We start from the raw sequence: 18,159 nt of genomic DNA, 5'->3' as shown, positions 1-18,159 counted from the left end.
CTCTTGTCACTTTTTCAGACTGTTTCTAGCTTTGTTTAAAGGCAAGTGTGAAATGACCCAGCCAGTAGTAATTAATTCTCAATTACGCTGTCTCTCTAAAAGTGACTGGAAAGTTTTCTAAGATGCACTTAAAGGATTTATGGCCTCGATGTAAAAACTTTCAATTAAAGAGGAATGTGTCAGCCTTATTTAGAATGACAGAGCACAGGTAATTTTAATGTAATAATAAATGCACATTTTTATTTGCAGCTGTTGGTTTTCCTTTTCTTCTTCTCCTTGATGGGCCTGCTCTCATCACATCTGACCTTAAATGTAAGTCAGACCTTCCCAGCCAAGGTGTCCTCTCCCGCTGTGGGCCAGGCAGGGGCATCAGGCAGCCAGCTTCCAAGTCAGGGTTTCCAGACGAGCTCAGGAGCTCCTTGTGTTTGCAGAAGTGTGAGAACTCCCAAGCCGTAGGCCTTTTTTTTTTTTTTTGAGATGGGAGTCTCACTCTGTCTCCCAGGCCGCAGTGCAGTAGTGTGATCTCAGCTCACTGCACCCTCTGCCTCCTGGGTTCAAGCAATTCTCCTGCATCAGCCTCCCGAGTAGCTGGGATTACAGGCGTGAGCCTACCACGGCTGGCTAATTTTTGTATTTTTAGTAGAGAGAGGGTTTCACCATATTGCCAGGCTGGTCTTGAACTGGCCTCAGTGATCCGCCGACCTCGGTCTCCCAAAGTGTTGGGATTACAGGCATGAGCCACTGCATCTGGCCTGTGGGCCTTTCTTTGAATGTCTGATTTGAGGATGTGGTACAGCAGCCTTGGTGTGGGTGCTCTAAGTCCCTGGCCTCCTACCTGAGCCTCTTCTGTCCGGAGGCCCAGTGTTACCTTCTATAGGTTGTCACCAGTTTTAAGACTTTTAATAAGCAAAGAGGAAATGCCCTCTTCTGTGCTGAGGGCTGTACCCTCCTACCCATGGGGAGCACCAGGTCGGCCATTCTCAGGGTTGGTCTCCCGCGGTTTACAGAGCACCACGGACCCACCGAAGACTTTCCACGTTTGTGCAGCAATCCTCGAGTGTTTAGAGAAGAGGAAGATATCCTGGCTGGCGCTCTTTCAGTTGACAGAGAGTGGTAAGAAACACGCTGCTGAGGCGCAAATGCGGAGGGCCGCTCTTTTTAGAGGCAACTTTCAAATGTTAAGAACGAGCCCTCCTTGAGGTTCACTAATTCATTTCTATGAGTTTATCCTCTTGCTAAGTTTATAAGCTCCATTTTAGTTGGGACAGATTAAGTACAAACTTGTTTAAAGCAGTAAGATAATTTACTGGCTCACTGGTCAACCCCAGGACCAATGGGCCTATCGTGGGTACTGCCTCTCTCTGTACCACACCCACCTTCCTGCAAGAGGGCGACCCCCCCCTTCCTCTCCCAGCTGCTGACAGGTACCCGGGTATCCTCAGCTCAGGCTGTTCGTCCCACGCTATCCCCACAGCCAGGCCTCTTAGGGTACACATCCCAACCCCCGGGGTGTCCCCCAGCACTGATAATAGGCAGAGATGTCCAGAGTTGCCTGAGCCACCTCTTGGTGTTGCAGACCTCAGCCTGGGGCAGCTCCTCCTCCGCGTGGCCCCGGATCAGCACACCAGGCTGCTGCCTTTCGCCTTCTACAGGTACCTTCACCCACAGGGCTGGTCAGGGCAGGGGCAATATTTCCCAGACCCCCATCTTAGCACCTCTGGGTCCCGCCAGATGGGAAGGGTTGCCTGTGCCTCTGCTCCACAGATGGGCAGTATCCCTTGGCATCATCTGCTACCTTTCCAGCAGTCTGTAGCCATTTGTCACTATGTCTTTACCTCTAGTCTTCTCTCCTACTTCCATGAAGACGCGGCCATCAGGGAAGAGGCCTTCCTGCATGTTGCTGTCGACATGTACCTGAAGCTGGTCCAGCTCTTCGTGGCTGGGGATACAAGCACAGTTTCACCTCCAGCTGGCAGGAGCCTGGAGCTCCAGGGTCAGGCAGGTGGAAGGGCCAGTCCCATCTCCAGGGGAGCTCCCCCTAGCCTGAGACTCCTTCTGCCAAAGAATGTCCAGGCACAGCATACAGACTATGGGGCACACACCAGCCCTGTTTCAGTATGTCTTCTAACCTGTGACTTTGCCTGTTTTCTCTCTAGGGCAACCCCGTGGAACTGATAACAAAAGCTCGTCTTTTTCTGCTGCAGTTAATACCTCGGTGCCCGAAAAAGAGCTTCTCACACATGGCAGAGGTAACGTCAAGATGCCCACCTTGGGCCATGCGGGGGACATGAGAATTCACAGCTGCCTGGGCCATGTGCCCACCTGGCTGGCAATGCAACTCAACTATTTCTGCCAGAGCCCCCCGCTGTGGTCTGAGGCCTAGTGGGCGGCATGTGATGAGGACCTGCTCCTCTCTCACAGCTGCTGGCTGATCGTGGGGACTGCGACCCAGAGGTGAGCGCCGCCCTCCAGAGCAGACAGCAGGCTGCCCCTGACGCTGACCTATACCAGGAGCCTCATCTCTTCTGACAGGACCTGCCACTGCACACCAGCCCAGCTCCTTTGTAAATAATTTATTACAAGCATAACATGGAGCTCCTGTTGCACTAAAAAGTGGATTACAAATCTCCTCGATTGCTTTAGTTGGGAAAAGGAATCAGTTATTTATAAACTGTCTGGCCCCAAGTCACTCAGTGTTTGCAGGAAAATAAACCACTGGTCCCAGAGCAGAGGAAGGCTACTCAAGCCGTACACCAAGCCCGCCTCCAGCACCGAGGGCGGGCAGCACCCTCCGACCCTCCCATGCGGGTGCACACGAAGGGTGAGGCTGACACAGCCACTGTGAAGTCCAGGCTGCTAGAGGTGCTCATCCTCCCTGCCGTCCTCAGGTGGGTTCAGGCTTCACCGCCTGGTCCTCTGTGGTCACAGAGGGGCTCGGTGGCCCAGGTGGTGGTTCCGCCTCCAGAGGCAGGGACTTGTCCTGGGTCTGTGTCAACGGGTGCACCATGGACATGTGTACGTTGAGGTTGTGGGCCTTCTCAAACCGCCGGCCACACTGGTCACAGGCAAAGTCCAGCTCAGTCTCAGCCTTGTGTTTGGTCATGTGGTACTTGAGGGACGCCCGCTGCCTGCACTGGAACCCACAGACCTCACACCTGGGGGACAGAGGCAGGTAAGAAGGTGCGTGGGCCACAGCCCTGGTGGGGGGCCTGAGTCACACTTACTGCAAAGGCTTGGCTCCTGAATGTCGCATTTGGTGGACGAGAAGGTGCTTCCGCTGCTTGAAGGTTTGTCCACACTCGTCACAGATGTAGTTCCGCACCTCTGAGAGAGGAGAGTCCAGTGAGTCCAGGCCCCTGACGCTCCAACCTCCCAGGGGGACGATGATGACAATGGGAAACCATCACAGCTGGGAAGATGTTTCCGCATATGGTTCACCATGCAGCAGGCCCAAGCAAGGGGCCTCTGAGGGCCTCATTTATTAAGATCTTTAAACTGCTTGATACACTGTCACATGGCTTCATCAGCCGTGTGCATTTGAGGATGGTTTTTAAAGAAACTTCAGAAATCTATATTTCCTTAACCACATTTTTTTTTTTTTTTTTTTTTTTTTTTTTTGAGATGGAGTCTTCCTCTGTCACCCAGGCTGCAGTGCAATGGCGTGATCTCGGCTCACTGCAACCTCCGCCTCCCAGGCTCAAGCAATTCCTCTGCCTCAGCCTCCCGAGTAGCTGGGATTACAGGTGCCCCCCCACCACCATGCCCAGCTGATTTTTGTATTTTTAGTAGAGATGGGGTTTAACCATATTGGCCAGGCTGGTCTTGAATTCCTGACCTTGTGATCCACCTGCCTCGGTCTCCAAAAGTGCTGCGATTACACGTGTGAGCCACCGTGCCTGGCCTAGAAATTCTTAAAGGAAGCCATATCACTAAGGTTGTATAGATTACTGATTGTCACAGCTATGGCTGTTTTCTAGAATTCATCTCCATATGAGAGGGGTCCATACCCAGGGGCTGGGGATATGCATGGCTGTACTCGCTCTGGAAATCTTTCTCACACCCTTGAACAAAGAGATATCACTTGCTAGTCCACAAATGCCACATGTGGACATGCAGACCCATTCACCCTGTGCTGCCTACACAGCTGTCAAGCCCTGAAACTTCACAAGACAGACTTTTCCCTTTGGAGGGAAACCCTACCTTGGCATTTTACTCTATGCTGTTCTGTTTTTTTTGAGACTTGAGTCTTGCTCTGTTGCCCAGGCTGGAGTGCAATAATAGCCCAATCTCAGCTCACTGGAACCTCCACCTCCCAGGTTCAAGCAATTCTTTTTTTTTTTTTTTAAGACAGGGTCTTGCTCTGTTGCCCAGGTTGGAGTGCAATGGTACAATCATGGCTCACTATAGCCTGGAACGCCCAGGCTTAAGTGATCCTCCTGCCTCAACCTCTCAAGTAGTTGGGACCACAGGTGTGTACCACCATGCCTAGCTACTTTAAAAAATTTGGGGGGCCGGTGCAGTGGCTTACACAAAGTGCTCAATCCCAGCACTTTGGGAGGCCAAGGTGGGCAGATCATGAAGTCAGTTCAAGATCAGCCTGGTCAATATGGTAAAACCATCTCTACTAAAAATACAAAAATTAGCCAGGTGTGGTGGCACGCACCTGTAGTCCCAGCTACTCGGGAGGCTGAGGCAGGAGAATTGCGTGAACCCAGGAGGTGGAGGTTGCAGTGAGCCGAGATTGCAGCGCTGCACTCCAGCCTGGGAGACACAGACTGTCCCGAAAAAAAAAAAAAAATTGGGGGCTTGGCACAGTGGCTCATGCCTGTAATCCCAGCACTTTGGGAGGGCAAAGCAGGCAAATCACCTGAGGTCGGGAACTGGAGACCAGCCTAGCCAACACAGCAAAACCCGCCTCTCTACTGAAAATAGAAAAATTACCCAGGCGTCACGGCTCATGCTTATAATCCCAGCACTTTGGGAGGCCGAGGCAGGTGGATCACGAGGTCAGGAGATTGAGACCAGCCTCCCTAACATGGTGAAACCCTGTCTCAACTGAAAATAACGAAAAATTAGCTAGGTGTGATGGTGGGCACCTGCAGTCCCAGCCACTTGGGAGGCTGAGGTAGGACAATGGCTTTAATCCGGGAAGAGGAGCTTGCGGTGAGCCAAGATTGTGCCACTGCACCCCGACCTGGGCAATGGAACAAGACTCCGTAAACCCCCCAACCGCCCGGCGTGGCAGCAGGTGCCTGTAATCCCAGCTACCTAGAAGGCTGAGACAGAATTGCTTGAACCAGGGAGGCGGAGGTTACAGTGAGCCAAGATCGCACCACTACACTCCAACCATGGTGATAAGAGTTAGACCGTCTCCATCAATAAATTTAAAAAAATGTTTCTGGTAGGGACGGCCTGACTATGTTGCCCAGGCTGGTCTCAAACTCCTGGCCTCAAGCAATCCTACTGCCTCAGCCTCCAGAGTGCTGTGATCACAGGCGTGAGCCACTGCACCCGGCCTGGTTGTGATCATCAGTGACTGGACAGATACAGAGTCTGAAAAACCAAACCCAAGGAACTGCTGCCATCAGGAAAGACGTGGGAGAACCCAAAAAATAACAAATTAACCCACATGTCAGGAGATGACCCAGCAGTAAAAAGCAATCCTAATGAAAAAATACTTCAGTAGATTCAAGTACAAATAAATAATTCTTATTCTGTAATAAGTTCAAAACCAAGGAAAACTGTATATGTAAGGATCAATATACAGTTGTCCTCAGCTGGTTCCAGGACCCCACCACCCCTTACCAAAATCTGCTCATATTCAAGTCCCAACGTTAGCCCTGCAAAGACCCTACAGAACCTGCACTTATGAAAAGGCAGCCCTCTGAATACCAGGGATGCGAGTCCCTGACCATGGATATGCGGGTCCATGTGGTTCAAACAATTTTTTTTTTTTTTTTTTTTTTGACAGTGTCTCACTGTTGCCCAGGCTGGAGTGCAGTGCTGTGATCTCAGCTCATTGCAACCTCCACCTCTTGGGTTCAAGCAATTCTCCCACCTCAGCCTCCTAAGTAGCTGTGCCTACAGGTGTGTGCCACCACGCCCAGCTAATTTTTGTATTTTTAGTAGAGACGGGGTTTTACCATGTTGGCCAGGCTGGTCTTAAACTGCTGACCTCAGGTGAGCCACCCACCTCGGCCTCCCAAAGTGCTGGGATTACAGGTGTGAGCCACCGTGCCCAGCCAAGTTTGTCATTTTGAAAACATATCCTTGTTGGATTATAAAAGTAACTTGTGTATTATAGAAATTGTGAAAAGTAAGACGGGCACAGAGACAGCACCCTCAGTCATAATTCCCCCATCCACCTCCGGTCTTAATGACATGACCTACACACATGTGAAGAAGCAGAACCACACGTGCCTCCCCCCTGTCCATGGGGGCAGCTCCCCAGAGTTGGCATGCCTTCATGCCTTCCACTTTCCCTTTTAAGATACACTTGCTTGGGCCAGGTGCAGTGCTCACACCTGTAATCTCTGCACTTTGGGAGGCAGAGATCACTTGAGGTCAGGAGTTAGAGATCAGCCTGGCCAGCATGATGAAACCCTGTCTCTACCAAAAATTACAAAAATTAGCCAGGCATGGTTGTGGGTGCCTGTAATCCCAGCTACTTGGGAGGCTGAGGCGGGAGAATCGCTTGCACCTGGGAGGCAGAGGTTGTGGTGAGCCAAGATGGTGCCACTGCACTCCAGCCTGGGCAACAGAGCAAGACTCCGTCTCAAAAAAAATTAAAAAATAAAATGATCAGTTTGCAAAAGGACACCAAGATTGCTTGGCTATTAGTTTTGACAAACTGCCTAGATCCTGGGGAAGTCAGGAATTCCTTCCATCACAGGGAAGGGCAGATTCACAGTGATGCCCTACTCTAGCCTTCATCTACCAATGTGACTGAGTACCCAAGACCCCGTTAGCCACCTGCACGCGACCCCCAACTCGGAGCAGGGATGGCTATGAGAAAGACTGGAAAGCAGGTCACGTGCCCCTGGCTGTCACCGGCGTAGGCAACACTGGCGATGGGCATACCTGTGTGGATAAGCTTCACATGGCGCTGCAGGTAGCGATCGATCATGAAAACCTTGTTGCAGCCAGGATGGGGGCAAGGCCGCTCCCGGACCTCCTCGTGGTGCTCCTTGATGTGCTTCTGCAGGAGAGACTCAGTGAGAGACCCTCAGAGCCTCACCCGGGCCACGCAGCACGAGCCCTCAGCGGGTGACAGCTGACGCCCCTGGAAGGAAGGCAGATCCAACTCCTCCAGCTACACCACTGGCTCCTTCACAGCTTCACGCCAAGAAACTTCTAGACCCCCCAGGGGATGTCTCAAGTGAAAGTCTGGCCCCACATCTACTCCCAAGGACGGCACTGGCTAGGGCTGCTCCAGGTCTCCGTTAGCCTAGGTCACGGGAGTCCTTGGGCACAAGTCTGAGTCAAGCTGCAGAAACACCTGCTACCTCCCCAGGTTCACACTGAGCTGCCGGGCCTGGGTCAGGCACAGCCAGTGCTCACCTTCATGCCGTCAGCGCCTCGGTACACGGCCGTACAGCCCTGGTAAGGACACTTGTAGATGGTGGGAAGCTCCTCCCTGCAATGAAGAGCACGCATGGAACCCCGGCCCCGACAGGCAGGGCGAGCCTCGCATTCCAGGCATCACCTCTCACAACGAAGCTGCTGCTTCCACCCGGGCTTGGGTCCCGGCTTCTTCCGAACTCTTGGTTCTTCAGACTTCTTGGCTTCTTTGCTTTCACACTTCTTACCAGAGACCCTGAAAAAAAGAGGTTCCCAGATTCAGTGGTTTCTGTTCTCCATTTGCAGATGTTTCTTGTCTCTTCAACCTGAGAGATGGTTTTTCTGAAGCTTCCCTGAGTTGCTTCTGGGCTGACTGACCCTCAGAATCTACCTGAAGCCACCAAAGCCAGAGTGACTCTGGACAGGAGGCCTCAGGGGCGAGCACAGCAGAGGGCGAGGGCGCAGGGTACAGCAGGGTCAGGGGCAAGCACAGCAGAGGGCGAGGGCGCAGGGTACAGCAGGGTCAGGGGCGAGCACGGCAGAGGGCGCAGCGTACAGCAGGGTCGGGGCGAGCACGGCAGAGGGCGAGGGCGCAGGGTACAGCAGGGTCAGGGGCGAGCACGGCAGAGGGCGAGGGCGCAGGGACAGCCAGCAGGGCAGGGGCGAGCAGGGAGGGGGGGGGGAGGGGCGAGGGCGCAGGGTACAGCAGGATCGGGCGAACACAGCAGAGGGCGCAGGGTACAGCAGGGTCAGGGGCGAGCACGGCAGAGGGCGAGGGCGCAGGGTACAGCAGGGTCGGGTGAGCACGGCAGAGGGCGCAGGGTACAGCAGGGTCAGGGCGAGCACAGCAGAGGGCGAGGACGCAGGATACAGCAAGGTCGGGGCGAGCACAGCAGAGGGCGAGGGCACAGGGTACAGCAGGGGTGGGTTCTGAGAACTAAAGTTTCACCCTGTGCTACACGTAAAACCCAAAACTGGAGATACCAGGACAGCAGAACAGGGATGTCCGAAGGGCCACTCCTTTATCAAAACGACCTTATGCTAGGAAAAAGCTCAGAATTCACTCTCTCAAAACGGGACAGCTTGATTCCAAGCTCAAGCCACCCAGGCAGGGCTTCAGAGGAACAGATCCTGTTCCCTGGGAAGCACACGGTGAGTAGCTGCCACCCCAGCATTCCTCAGCCCCGCCTCCACTGCACGGAGCCCCGCCCATGTTCCTGGAGCTGCTAGCTCAGACCACGGTGGGCAAGAACCTTGTCCTCCAAAACTTTGGGGTCGTGCATTTTAGTTGGTCTGGCAAGTCCCTAAGGGACCAGCAAATGCAGCAGCTTCCAGTGTGCATCTATCGGAGACTTAAAGAGACACACTTGGAGTTCCTTTTTGGATCCAGATAAGGATAGTTAAGGAGATCTGTCAGGAACAGAAGAGAACTCCACCATGATAAAACCTCTACATGAAACCCACAGCAGACACCACACTCAATCGTGAAGGACTGAAAGCTCTTCCCCCAAGGTCAGGAACAAGACACGGATTCTCCCACCACTGTTCTCAGCACAGCACTGGAGGCCCTAGCCAGAGTAACTGGACAAGAAAAAGAAAACAAAGAAAAATTCTCCCTATTCACAAATGACACGACCTCCTATGTAGAAAACCCTAAAGATCCACATACAAAAAACCCTAGTAAATTATTTCAGCAAAGTTGCAGGACACAAAATCCATACACAAAACCCAGTTATGTTTCTATATATTGTCAATGAACAATCCATATGCAATAGCATGAAAAAAATAGTTTACACTGCGAAGTCCAGTGGCTCACGCTGGCAATCCCAGCACTCTGGGAGGGTGAGGTGAGAGGCTCGCTTGAGCACACAAGGCTGCAGTCAGCCATGATCGTGCCAGTGCACCCCAGCCTGGGCAACAGCATGAGACCCTGTCACTAACTGCCCTTCTCTTTAACGAGTGCATTGAGGCCGGGCGCGGTGGCTCACGCCTGTAATCCCAGCACTTTGGGAGGCTGAGGTGGGCCAATCATGAGGTCAGGAGTTTGAGACCAGCATGGCCAACGTAGGGGAAACCCCATCTGTACTAAAAATACAAAAATTAGCCAGGTGTGGTGGCGTGTGCCTGTAATCCCAGCTACTCAGGAGGCTAAGGCAGGAAAATCACTTGAATTCAGGAGGCAGAGGTTGCAGTGAGTCAAGATCGCACCACTGCACTCCGGCCTGGGCAACGGAGCGAGACTCCGTCTCAAAACCAAGACAAAAACGCGTTGAAAAGAACTGTGTTGACTTTGCACAGGCTGCGCCTTCTCTCCCTGTCCCTAATAACTGGTTTTCATGACCTAGCCACATGTCCCCCTCACCTGCCCTGCCTGCCTGGATTGGGTGGCCCCTTGTTTGTGAGTAGCTGGACATGCTGTTCCCACACTGACCACTCACCTCCTCAGCACGAGGCTTCAGAGTACCTGCAGTCTCTGTGCGCTTGTGTTTGGGACGGGAATCCTTACGGACCGGGTGGGCTGGGCTCAGGCCTCACTGCTGCTTGTCAGTTCTTTCCCCATGAGGGCACTGGCCTTGGTCTTCCCCTCTGGCTGGAACCACTGACCCCTCATTAACACATCACTGAAGTCTCTTCTCATCTGCCCCCAGCTGAGGACACAGGCGAGCACGCCTGCTAGAACTCTAAGGTCAGAGTCAAGACTGCGAGGCAGCACGCGGGCTGGGGGCTGTGTCGAGGCCCTTCTCGGTTCCCAGGGGGGTCTCATTGTTGCAGCTGAGGAACCAAGTGCCCCTGGCACTCGCCGCAGTCAGGAGGCCATGCTTGCTACCACCCAGTCCTGCCTCCTGCGCAGCAGTTTCCACTTAAGTCACCCCTTCTACTAGAGGCATCTGAAAACCTATCTCCTGTGTCTCTGTTCCAAAGCACGTCTTTCTGCACTCCTGGGGTCCCAGAGGGACTAGTGACACAGTCTGACTGTGCTGTCCCTGTCACAGCAGCAGGGGCTCAGCAGAGAGGACCCTCTCTCCTGAATCTGCCTCAATCTGGAAAAGGCTCACCTGTCTCCTCCCATCCCAGCTCCCAGCCCTCCTCACACCAGCAGCCCCAGACTTTCTGGGCAGGAAGCCACAGACACATTCTCAGGTGTCCTGGGATTCGGACTCAACCCGGGGGTCACAGGGAGTGGGGGCTTCCGTACAGCAGCCTCGGGCACACCCCCTGCCATGACTGCTGGGAACAAACCTGAGGGTAAGGACCCCCCTCCGAGCCATGACTCCTGGGAACAAACCTCAGGGTAGGGACTCCCACCGGCCATGACTCCTGGGAACAAACCTGAGGGTAGGGACTCCCACCGGCCATGACTCCTGGGAACAAACCTGAGGGTAGGGACTCCCCCTAGCCATGACTCCTGGGAACAAACCTGAGGGTAGGGACCCCCCTCCGAGCCATGACTCCTGGGAACAAACCTGAGGGTAGGGACTCCCACCAGCCATGACTCCTGGGAACAAACCTGAGGGTAGGGACCCCCGGGCACCTTTTCTGGGCCTGACCAGTTTTCTGTTCATGCTGAGGCTGCTGCAGCCCCTCTGGCTCAGTCCTGCCCTCTGCTTCTCATCTCTCTCCAGGCCTCCTCCTCTGCTCCTGTTTCTCTTTTCAGAACTTAACAGCATCAGAACTTCGAAGAAAAAAGGCAGCTGACCTCTCAGTCTGCATGGCAGGGTTCTAGTGGCTGACTGTGGTGCTCAGAGCCGCCTGCCCTCTGGACCTTTGTTCTGGGCTGTGAAATGCTCAAGGACAGGGACCAGGTCAGTCACCAACTACCTGGGAGTGTTCTGGGTACTCCTGGGTACAGGGTTGCAAAGAAAACAGCACAAGTGAAAACCAGCTCTCACTACCAGGGCCTGTGTTCTCACTAAAGAGAGAAAACAAAAATCCCCAAAAACAGAGTCAAAAGAAGGTCACAGAAGTGATTCAACAGGGAAGTGGACCGTGGCTGCCTGGCCATGGACATCAGTGATGGGGTCAGAACCGGGAGGATGACAGAGCTGGGTCCTTGGGCCTCTGAAGACGCACACAAAGCAGAAGCGATGGGTTGGGGGGTTCCGGGGGGTACACTGGGGTGTGAACCCAGGGCAGGACCGGCAGAAGAGACGTAAGAGCCTCCTTCTCAGGCAACGCTGGGTTTTGTCGACAGAGACACCTGCCATCCACTGCTGGGACTCTGAGACGGCCCTGCCCCGGCCTGCTGGTCACTTCACAGTGCTGAGACCAGGTCCCAGCTCCAAACCACCAGGAGGACCCACCTTCTCACCTGCCCACCTGCCCCTCCCCCGCCTCCCAGCTCACTGAAGGAAGCCACATTTCACTGGGCTCGGGAGATCCGGACACGAGAGAGTGAAATGAGGGGAGGCACAGCAGGGAGTGAGAGCCCCTGGAGGACAGGCGGGTGTCTAGGTCGCCCAACCGACACCTCCAGCAGACCCCGGGCTGCCCACTTACTTCCTTTCTGGGTAAGGCTCAAAGGACTCGTCTGAAGACTGCGCATTTTGCTTCTTGTCATTTTCGTCTTCACTCAAGACGTCTCTAGGAATTAAGAGAGAATCTTCAGCAAAGCCCTGGGCCTGGGCAGTGACAGATCCAACAAGACCTCCTGCCTAAAGATACACATGGACCCCCATGTCCCACGTTTGAGTTCTTGTGAAAATGTCTTAAATCTAAAATCCCCAGATTTCCAATCCCATTTCCGAACAAAGGGCCAGCCAGGCTCACAAGCCAGCAATCCCCACAAGCCATGTGCTCCGGGCACCAGGACACCGGACTTGGAAACAGCCCTTTCCACAGCGGCCCAGGAGGGGTGGAGGCTCTCGAAGGTAGCTTCCTGCTAAGCAGACTTTGAGAAATCGACCACCTCACCCTGTAACTGCAAACCCTATGGAACCCTATGCAGCTGACGGGTTTGCCATGAGTCACTTCTAAGTTCACAAAAGTGGCCGGGTGCAGTGGCTAACTCCTGTAATCCCAGCACTTTGGGAGGCTGAGGCAGGTGGATCGCCTGAGGTCAGGAGTTCGACACCAGCCTGGCCAATACCGTGAAACCCTGTCTCTACTAAAAATACAAAAATTAGCCGGGTGTCGTGGCGGGCGCCTGTAATCCCAGCTACTTGGGCGGCTGAGGCGGGAGAATCGCTTGAACGCGGGAGGTGGAGTTCGCAGTGAGCAGAGATCACACCACGGCACTCCAGCCTGGGCAACAGAGTGAGGCTCGGTCTAAAAAAAAAAGTTCACTAAGGGAAAAAAAAAAAGACTTGTGGCCTTTATTCTACAACCTGAATTGCGTTTTCGTCTCCTGGCAGTCTTGAGGACAGTCTTAGCCACCCCAGGTGCCTCGTGGCACCTGCCAGACTTTATCACTGCACACGCCACTGGGATTGCCCCCCAAACTGGGGTGTCCTCATTTGGATGAGGTGCATCTGTGTTGCAGTCAAGGTTTACAGGAGAGAGTGGAAACGGTGCAAACCCCAGCCTGGCACAGCTGCCCTGAGTGGCGCTTGGCTCAGAGGCAGGGGTGGCCCAGGGACTTTGCAGACACTGATGGGGTCCCTTCTGAGGCCTGTCCTCCTCCAACACCTCCTCACAGAGCCTCTGCTTCAAGTCACAAAAGTGTCACAGTCAAGGGCTAAAGTCGGGCTTTCTCTACTCCAGAAACATCTGGAGTGAACACAAAACTATGGCCCTAAAACAGCAGCGGAAGCAAAGGACCCAGCCAGACTGGTTTCAACAAACTCGCTTGTAGGCTGCTCTGAGTCAGAAACCCTATCAGCCTCCCTCTGGAGCTGCCTCAGGTCTGTGAGTGACCTCTGGCACCCAGGAAACCACCAATCAGAGACAAGACGCCTCGGAAGCTCCCCAGCCCCTCCTCTCCCCCCACCTTGAGAGGAGATGCGTCCCAACCAGGGCACGGACAGCCGGCCCCTATGATGGCTTTGTTTGGTATCAGGGCATGGGCAGCCGGCCCTACGATGGCTGTATGGTTTTTGAAGAAGAAATTTTAGGCTGTTTAAACCCACTCTTCTCTCACCCCTCAGAAAGGTCACGGATGGTTTTTGAAGGAGAAATTTTAGGCTGTTTAAACCCACTCTTCTCTCACCCCTCAGAAAGGTCACTGAACTCGTCTTTTACCCGATCATCCGAGGTTGATGATGGAACCTGCTTCTCACCCAACTGCCCTGAGAAACAAAGAACAAGGCTCCTGTTACCAACACGGAGCACAGAAAGGTCTCACCTGCAAGGAGGCCTGATTCTACTATTGATGACTAGAAGGGAGACTGGGGTCCCTGACCCACAAGCTCTCCCCACCTTGGCCCCATCCCCGCCAAGGGTGCTATGCAGCCTCTGATCCTGCCCTGCCAGCCCAACGTCCAGAAGCGCACAGGCAGCAACAAGCATCAGAACCCTCAGGAATAGCAGAACCAGAAAGCCCAGTCCTTCCACAGACTCCGACCCAGTCCTCCTAGGACAGCCTGGACTTGGTGGATGTCCTGAGACATTTTAAAAATTACTGGGCCAGGCATCGTGGCCCACGCCTGTAATCCCAGCACTTTGGCAGGCCGATGCAGGTGGATCACGAGGTCAGGAGATCGAGACCAGCCTGGCCAACACGGTGAAACCCCACCTCTATTAAAAATACAAAAATTAGCCGGGCATGGTGGCACGCGCCTGTAATCCCAGCTACCTGGGAGGCTGAGGCAGGAGAATCGCTTGAACCTGAGAGGCGGACGCTGCAGTGAGCCGAGATCGTGCACTGCACTCCAGCCTGGGCAAAAGAGCAAGACTCTGACTCAAAAAAATAAAATAAAATAATAAAAAATTACTGTTCTCAGTCCGGGTACAGTGGCTCACGCCTGTAATCCCAGCACTTTGGGAGGCCGACGTGGGTGGATCACGACGTCAGGAGATCAAGACCAACCTGGCTAACACGGTTACAACCCCTCTCTACTAAAAATACAAAAAGTTGAGCTGGGTGTGGTAACTCATGCCTGTAATCCCAGCACTTTGGGAGGCCGGGGTGGGCAGATCACCTGAAGTCGGGAGTTCGAGACTAGCCTGACCAACATGGAGAAACCCCATCTCTACTAAAAAATACAAAATTAGCCAGGCATAGTGGTGCATGCCTGTAATCCCAGCTACTCGGGAGGCTGAGGCAGGAGAATCGCTTGAACCTGGGAGGCGGAGGTTACAGTGAGCCAGTATCGCACCACTGCACTCCAGCCTGGGCAACAAAGAGTAAAACTCTGTCTCCAAGAAAATATAAATACAAATACAAAAAATTAGCCGGGTGTGGTGGCACAAGCCTGTAGTCCCAGCTACTCGGGAGGCCGAGGCAGAAGAATCACTTGAACTAAGGAGGCAGAGGTTGTAGTGAGCTGCGATTGTGTCACTGCACTCGAGCCTGGGCGACAGAGACTCCATCAATAAATAACACTGTTCTCTCGGCCAGGCCTGGTGGCGACAGAGCGAGACTCCATAAATAAATAAATAAATATTACTGTTCCTTCGGCCAGGCCTGATGGTTCATGCCTATAATCTCAGCCTTTTGGGAGGCCAAGGCAGAAGGATCACTTGAAGCCAGAAATTCAAGACCAGCCTGGGCAAAATAGACCTCATCTCTACTTAAAATAAGTTTTCTTTTTTGTTTTTGTTTTGGTTTTTTTTTAGACAGAATCTTGCTCTGTCACTCAGGCTAGAGTGTAGTGGTAGGATCTCAGCTCACTGCAATCTCTGCCTCCCAGGGTCAAGCGATTTCCCTGCCTCAGCCTCCCAAGTAGCTGGGACTATAGGCAACCACAGCCACACCCAGCTAATTTTTTGCATTTTTACTAGAGACGGGGTTTTGCCGTGTTAGCCAGGATGGTCTCAATCTCCTGACCTCATGATCTGCCTACCTCAGCCTCCCAGAGTGCTGGGACTACAGGCGTGAACCACTGCACCTGGCCTAAAGTAAGTTTTAAAAAGTATTGTTCTTGGCTGGGTGCAGTGGCTCACACCTGTAATCCCAGCATTCTGGGAGGCTGAGGCGGATGGATCACGAGGTCAGGAGTTCAAGACCAAGCCTGGCCAACATGGTGAAACCGTATCTCTACTAAAAATACAAAAATTAGGTGGGTGTGGTGGCGCATGCCTGTAGTCCCAGATACTCGGGAGACTGAGGCAGGAGAATTGCTTGAACCACAATCCGGGAGGCTGAGTTAGCAGTGAGCCAAGATCGCACACTGCACTCCAACCGGGGCTACAAAACGAGACTGTCTCAAAAATAAATAAATACGTAGATAGATAGACAAATAGATAAATAAATAAGTAGATAAACAGACAAATAGATAAATAGGTAAATAGGTAGGTAGACAAATAAATAGGTAGATAGACAAGTAGACAGACACGTAGCTATACAGATAAATAAGCAGAGAGAGGGGGAGAGAGAAGTAGGAAGGTAGGTAGGTAGATACACTTGTTCTCAACATAATGCACACAAGTTTACAGAGCCAGGCAGCTCTAAGATGTGACACTCACAATCCCGTTCCTACCCAAGGCCCGGAGCCGAACTGTCTCATCTGTGCACCCATATTTGGCTAAACTAGCTGGGTAGCTGCGTTTCTGTTTGGGACAGAGTCTTGCTCTGCCGCCCAGGCTGGAGTACGGTCGTGCAATGTCGGCTCACTGCAACCTCCGCCTCCCAGGCTGAAGTGATTCTCATGCCTCGGCCTCCAGAAGAGCTGGGATTACAGATGCCCACCACCATGCCTGGCTAGTTTTTATATTTTTATTATCCATGGGATTTCACTATGTTGGCCAGGCTGGTCTTGATCTCCTGACCTCAAGTGATCCGCCCACCTCAGCCTCCCAAAGTGCTGGGATTACAGGTAGCTATATTTTTTGGAAGCTCCCCTGAGGACTCAAAGTGGGAGCTGAGTGCTCAGGTGGGGACAGGTGCACAGAGCACACACAGGACAAGAGGCTGGAAGGAAACTGGCCCCGGCCCTCCTAACACAACATCCAGGAGCAGCTGCACCAGCCCACAGTGCTACGGGTTCTGGAGCCCAAACAATGGCCTTGTGTTTCCCCTCAGCCTGTCAGCAGAGAAAGCTGTGCCACACTGGCCCACACCAGGGTGTCACCAGGCGGCTGGCTGAGTGCCAGGAAATGACCTGCAGCTGGCCCAGGGCAGCAGCCACAGAGGCAACGGCCATTCTCTTCTCCCACGTCCACAGACAAGGCTCCATTCTTCTCTCTTCCTCAGTCCCCTCAGCCCCAAGCACAGACTTAGAGAAAGACTAGACGTCTGATGAGCGTGTCTCCACAGAAACTGCTGGAACAGAGCCCTGCTCACGGAGGAGCAAGAGGCGGAGACAGGCTGGCCGCCCCTCCCTGCTCTCTGGATGTGGTGAGCAGCCGCAGGCAGAAGCCCCAAGCTCTGCTCCTTCTCACACCACACCCCAGCCACCACCTAGAGCAGTGGAGACATTCACTTTCTGCTGAAAACCCTGCCCCACTGAGGAGCACAGATCCTGGTCTAGCACCAGCAACAGGTGCCTCCTACCTGGGGCCCCGCAGAGGGGCAGGCTTGGCTGAGGTGGGAAGCCCGACCTGGGCCCCACCACATCGCTGTCCGAAGGAGGCTGGGCCACATCCGTGCTGGGCAGGGTCTTGGTCTCAGCCCCAACTGGGGTACCTGTCCCTCTACCCTGGGAGGTCTGAGGCGCGTCCCCAGGGTTCCACCCTCGGTGCTGGGGCAGCCGTGGCGCCGTCTCTTTGTCCCATGGCCACTTGACTGCCAGCGCACTGTCCAGCAAGAAGGCCTTGCAGCTGGAGCTGGTGTCCATGGTGTAGTCGTGGCCCTGGTCGCAACCCCACACGACTTGGATGACGCCGCAGTACTCGGAGGACAGTGTCCTCTGAAGGTGGGGCAGGACCCTGCAGCTGGCCGCATGTCCGTGCACCCAACCCACCAAGCCGTGCAGGCACTGGGGGCTTGATGTGATCAGATCCACTGCAGAGAGTCAACAGAGATGTCAGATCCACGGCTGGTTGGCACCCAGCCCACCCTCCACCGGGGGAGGACTCACCCAGACACGTTCCCTCCTCTGCCCCTGTTGGGGGCTGGGCACCGACCCTGCAAAGGATCAGTGTGGCCATGAGCAGGACAAGCAGGCGGAGATTCACAGCGCTTGTCGTACAGAACCCTCTCGAGATCTCAAACCTCAGCGGTCCCCATAGGTAACCACTTCCCTCACCCCAGCTCCTCCCAGTTCGTCTCTCCACACCAGTCCCAGGGCTGTTCGCACTGAGCCCGGGCATGGCCCGTTCCCCCCACCCAGAGGCTCCCGCCGAGGCACGCCCTGTCCCTCTCTCAGCACCCGTCACATCGCAGTACTGACAGCCTGAACGTGCCCTGAACAGACTAGGGCATACTTTGCACAAGGCTTCCGGCGACCAGTCGGGGAGACGTTGACCCTCTGCAGGAAGGACTTGAGGAGGCTGTGGCACTGGTAGAACTGGGCGTGGCAGCTCTTGCAGACAAACGGAGATAAGGTGGGGTCCTGGCGGACA

General features: G+C 54.0%; 2 protein-coding genes across 2 annotated transcripts in view; one reads left to right on the top strand and one right to left on the bottom strand.

The window, feature by feature from the left end:
• The window catches only part of FANCA (FA complementation group A), a 77,951-nt gene extending 75,323 nt beyond the window's left edge, over window positions 1–2,628 (top strand). Inside the window, exons 38-43 of the mRNA XM_030820961.1 lie at window positions 250–312; window positions 1,008–1,113; window positions 1,577–1,652; window positions 1,842–1,998; window positions 2,157–2,249; window positions 2,422–2,628. Of these exons, the coding sequence (XP_030676821.1) occupies window positions 250–312; window positions 1,008–1,113; window positions 1,577–1,652; window positions 1,842–1,998; window positions 2,157–2,249; window positions 2,422–2,529 (603 nt within the window). The 3' untranslated portion in view covers window positions 2,530–2,628. The remainder of the gene's footprint in view (window positions 1–249; window positions 313–1,007; window positions 1,114–1,576; window positions 1,653–1,841; window positions 1,999–2,156; window positions 2,250–2,421) is intronic.
• Window positions 2,559–18,032, bottom strand: ZNF276 (zinc finger protein 276). Its single transcript, XM_012505306.2, has 9 exons — window positions 17,676–18,032; window positions 17,150–17,599; window positions 13,706–13,784; window positions 12,058–12,141; window positions 7,706–7,816; window positions 7,561–7,636; window positions 7,081–7,198; window positions 3,225–3,324; window positions 2,559–3,155 (listed from the first exon to the last, which is right to left on the bottom strand). The coding sequence occupies exons 1-9, from the start codon at window positions 17,905–17,907 to the stop codon at window positions 2,885–2,887; spliced, it is 1,521 nt and encodes a 506-aa protein (XP_012360760.2). The 5' UTR covers window positions 17,908–18,032; the 3' UTR covers window positions 2,559–2,884.
• Window positions 18,033–18,159: the final 127 nt, after the last annotated feature.

The sequence above is a fragment of the Nomascus leucogenys genome, chromosome 2 (assembly GCF_006542625.1).
Source record: "Nomascus leucogenys isolate Asia chromosome 2, Asia_NLE_v1, whole genome shotgun sequence".
In the NCBI taxonomy this organism is placed as follows: Eukaryota; Metazoa; Chordata; class Mammalia; order Primates; family Hylobatidae; genus Nomascus; species Nomascus leucogenys.
This window is presented reverse-complemented; position numbering and strand designations above follow the sequence as displayed.